This window comes from Notothenia coriiceps, unplaced genomic scaffold (genome assembly GCF_000735185.1).
Source record: "Notothenia coriiceps isolate Sejong01 unplaced genomic scaffold, NC01 NC01_scaffold00000339, whole genome shotgun sequence".
Lineage (NCBI taxonomy): Eukaryota > Metazoa > Chordata > Actinopteri > Perciformes > Nototheniidae > Notothenia > Notothenia coriiceps.
In genome coordinates this window covers 4,278,872-4,283,208 of record NW_011333040.1, presented here as the reverse complement: position 1 = coordinate 4,283,208, position 4,337 = coordinate 4,278,872, and the positions used below count along the sequence as shown (strand labels likewise).

At 39.7% G+C, this 4,337-nt stretch overlaps 1 protein-coding gene across 1 annotated transcript in view; it reads right to left on the bottom strand.

The window, feature by feature from the left end:
• The window catches only part of hfm1 (helicase for meiosis 1), a 149,439-nt gene that overhangs the window by 124,028 nt on the left and 21,074 nt on the right, over positions 1-4,337 (bottom strand). Inside the window, exons 16-21 of the mRNA XM_010776741.1 lie at positions 3,682-3,840; positions 3,542-3,589; positions 3,253-3,333; positions 2,305-2,396; positions 2,030-2,136; positions 1,891-1,938 (exon numbers count right to left, since the gene is read on the bottom strand). Coding sequence (XP_010775043.1) covers positions 1,891-1,938; positions 2,030-2,136; positions 2,305-2,396; positions 3,253-3,333; positions 3,542-3,589; positions 3,682-3,840 — 535 coding nt within the window. The remainder of the gene's footprint in view (positions 1-1,890; positions 1,939-2,029; positions 2,137-2,304; positions 2,397-3,252; positions 3,334-3,541; positions 3,590-3,681; positions 3,841-4,337) is intronic.

Below are 4,337 nucleotides of genomic sequence, written 5' to 3'. Positions count from 1 at the left end.
ATTTTTTAAACATCCTCCGAGGGCCGTACAAATGATTGACCTCTGCTTAAAAAAACTAAAACCACAGCCCATTAATTTCGCCTTTCTTTCATGCCGTGCAAAGAAAAAGCAAACTCTTAATCCAGATATTTTACCATGACTCGTGCATGTATTCACGTGCACGGTTGTGGCATGACCACCAAAACAGAAAGTATATTGGACACAAGATATGTGCAAATGTATTTCGTTTCCTATCCATGTTGACGTGATTTAATAGTGGGGGGGTGACCTAATCTCCTCTAGGGGGGTCCTCACCTCCCCAGGAAGATTTTTTTTTAAATGTTGAAGTTAAAAGCATCAATCTGGTGCACTTCGAGAGCAACATTAGGAGATCTATGGATACATCTCTCAACATCCATATGAAACAGAACTGGAATCTCTCCCCTTTCAAACTGTATTCTGGTTTATTAATAACAACTTTTATTTACTGTCATATTAGTATTTTATACCCTTTTACTTTATTCTCTTGTTTTTTAGAACTATAATGATCATATAAAGATGTGCCTTCTTTACCTCACTGGTTGGAGAAAAAGCTTCTTATATTCGTTAGCATAGCTAGCTAACCAGATGCTAATAACAACAAAGTTATTGACTGTATGATCAGTATGACAGATGAACAGATCGCCACTGGGATTACAACTAAAGACACAGCCACGCAGAAACTGCGGCATGTGTACGGCTCCTTATGGGTACTGCAATTTTTGGAAGTGCCGAAGTGACGTTCTGGTGCTCCCCTGCCATGCTCCCCTGTCAGACGAGACATATACCACGTGATGACACGTTAGGCTCGTGTTGTGTTCAAGGACCCTGANAACTACAAAGTCTGAGAGGGTGAGGAAGATGAAAACTGAACAAGAATCGACAACTCGACCCTCTGATCACTCCTTTCCTAGTAAAATACAGGTCCAGCCCACACATATGCTCCATGGTGCCACAGGCATTGCCCTTACAACTACAATAAGCATACAAATGTTAATCTACAGCTCCGGCGATCCACTAGCACCGGAGTCTACACCTACAGACGCAGCCATCCCCTACTGTAGCGTCACCTTGGATACGAGTCTAAACAGACACACAGGCCAGGGCGCTGAAAGGGCGCCCTTTGAGCATCAGATCTGACGACGCTGATTGGCTGAAATTATGTTTCGGCGGCATAGTTTACAGATAGCAACAGTCAGCTTGTTGGTTGCAGCTGCTCTGGCTGAGGGCTCCTTTCTACCGCCCGGACGAGAGAGGGTAATGATACACGCTGCGGCCAGGCAGGAAACATGTGATTTATCAGTAACTTTAGACATCGTAAAACAATTTTAAACGAGATTTTATTGTAGATTATACATTTCACTGATACCAACTATATCATATTTACCTTGTTCTTTAAAAATAAAAATAAAGAAAATATATTTTTTGGAAATATATATATATTTTTTTATTTTATTTTGAATGACAATCAAACATGTGGGAAGAGGGGGGGCGGCGCCCCTAGCGCCCCTATTGGCCGGTCGCCACAGGAACTTTATCAACCTATGGATTAACCGATTCAACCGCGTTTTTTCTCGTTTTAATGAGATTGAACACGTCTTTTGATCAGATTAACAGCTACGGTGAGACGATCTCCCCAGAAGCTACGTAAAGGTACGTGTTGTGATGTCTGTCTTTGCTTCCCCTGTCGCAAGTTAGGATCACTCAGTGATGATACTATATACCTAAATAATCTGTGGAACCTCAGCTTTAATCGGAGATCTTGTATGTGCAGCTACGATAAGTAATAAGGGTACTTTTATCTTGAGTTCTGTGCAATAAAACCATAAACCAGTATTACTTATTATTCAAACACTGCATGAATAAACCTACCAGTTCACTTTCATCTCACTGGATCTGATCTTTCCTTCGATTGGAAACCTGGAAAAATGCAGATAAATGTAATTCATGAGTATACATTTCAAAATAGGGGTAATGATTTATGTTATTGTTAACCGTATCAGTGTGTGACCTGATGGTGATCCTGTTCTTGTCTCTGTTCAGAGTGTTCAGGAGCCTCTTCTCATTCATTCTCAGCTGAATGTCGCTGAACTCTCTGCTCTTGGACACCATCTCAATCTGCACACACAGCCATGTTTGATCTGAACACTATTTTCTTAGCCTTGTCTTACCATTATAATAACGAAAATAATTTCCTTTTGCAGGAAGCCAGCCTAACAATAGAGAAAGTTACTATATGTGCATTTGAATCAAAAGCATTGCTGTGCAGTGTTCTCAGGTACGTACCAGGTCGGACAGGCTCTCTGTGCCAGACACTTGGCTGAACTGTTTCATGGTTTCAAAGGCGACACAGAACCGAGCCATCAACCTGCCGCTCTCTATGGGGAACACAAGACAGGACTACTTCACGCTTTTCACTTTCTAACATCTGTTGATAGTGTACAATAGTATTGTAAGCAATCATTTAGGGAAGGTTTAAAATTCTCTAGTCTTTATCACCCGCCGTGTGAATCTGAATGTTTCTCATGATTAATCTCAAAATGGATTCTCAATTTAGAACACAGCGGTTTTACTCCAGTTTGCTGTTCAAAGTGTTGTGGCAGCATGAAAGCATGAAAGCATGAAAGCATGTAAAATGTCACAAATTACTAAAAACGTTGTCAGTGCCTTGATGAAAAGCAACTTCCAAGTTGTACAAAAAAAAAACATTCTGCCTGTTACATAAATAAAATCGGTCAGCTTAGGCTAGCTGCCTTTTTGTTTCTCAGATGTTTCAAATATAACATGTATTGTACAAATAATAACACTGTACAATTGGTCTTTTGTATGATTTATCATCAAATCACACAATGATGCTTGATACAACTACGACATTGTGTGTATGATTACTGTCAATCAAAAAGGTAAAATGTCATATACACAACTACAGTGCAGTTGAGTGTGATGAATAACCTGCATCACAGGTTCCTAAACATCAGTTGCAATAAATAGACTTTTATGTAAAAACAAATCTTTTAAAAAATACATCTTTGTAAGTTGTGAATCGATTCATAGTCTTGAGAAGCTCTACCCTCACATTCATTATTTATGTATTTCCCAACTCCTACTTTTAAACCCCAGTGAAAAAGAAGACTAAATGTAATCCTCACTTTGAACATAAATTAAAATGAAGAAGGAACTCAGTAGGTGCACATTGAGCATTTTGCCAATCATTCAAACTAATTTCCTCTCTACCTGTTGGTTTGATGTTGATATCCTCATCCATGTGGATCAGGTCGATGGAGGACAGAGAGTTGAGGTTCTTCAGACAAAGCTCTATGAGAGGGGACACAGCAACCACCCTGAACTACAGTAGTTTAAGTAATGTGGACAATTGACCCAAAAAGTCAGATTACAGACAGAAGAACAGCTTGGATGATAGCTGGCTTCAATAGTGGTTGAAATAGTTTATTACAGTATTATTCTGATAACAGAATGCTACCTTACTGATGGGAAATAGGGAATACAAAAAATGGTGGCTCACCTTGCAATTTTGCCTCAATCCCATATCTGTCCAAGTCGGCGGAAAAACCTGAAATTAGAGTCAAATCTGTTTTTTAAATACAGTTATGACAAAGAAGAAGAACATTCATTTTGATAGGGTTGTGTGTTTTGAACTCCTACCGTAGTGTGTGGGATTCTTGAGGGCTCTGATGTAGAGGAGGGTGGAGCGGATCCAGTCCAGAGCCATGTTGACATCGCTGATGGTTTGGAGAACAATTTCAGCATTCAGATGCTCCACCAGGTGGGTGTGTAAGCTGGGGGAGGAGGGTGTACTGTTACCTCATGTGCAGGGTCGGGTCATGTTACTTTGAAATGCATTCATTGCTGAAGTACAAATGAAATGGCAGCGTTGGAAATAAATAACCATCATCTGGAGAAAAAAATAAATCTAAACTGAATACATTTGGATTACTTCAAACATTGAACATTTTAGACACTCACACATATTTGTAAAGTATTTATATTCTTTTTTTCTCTTGAAACATCTCTTAAAGGTCCCATGTCATGGCCATTTCTACTAATCATAATTCCATTGTTGAGGTCTACTAGAATAGATTTATATTGTGCAATGTTCCAAAATCACATTGGTTTCTCATACAGCGTCTCTGTATAGTATGTGTATTCACTCACACCTTCTGATTGGTCAGTTCGCCCACTCTGTTCTGATGAGTCCACCACCGTTACAGCGGAACATCAGTGATTATGTGTTACAATGGCCTTAGCAACCAGAAAATGACGTGTGTGTGTGTGTGTGTGTGTGTGTGTGTGTGTGTGTG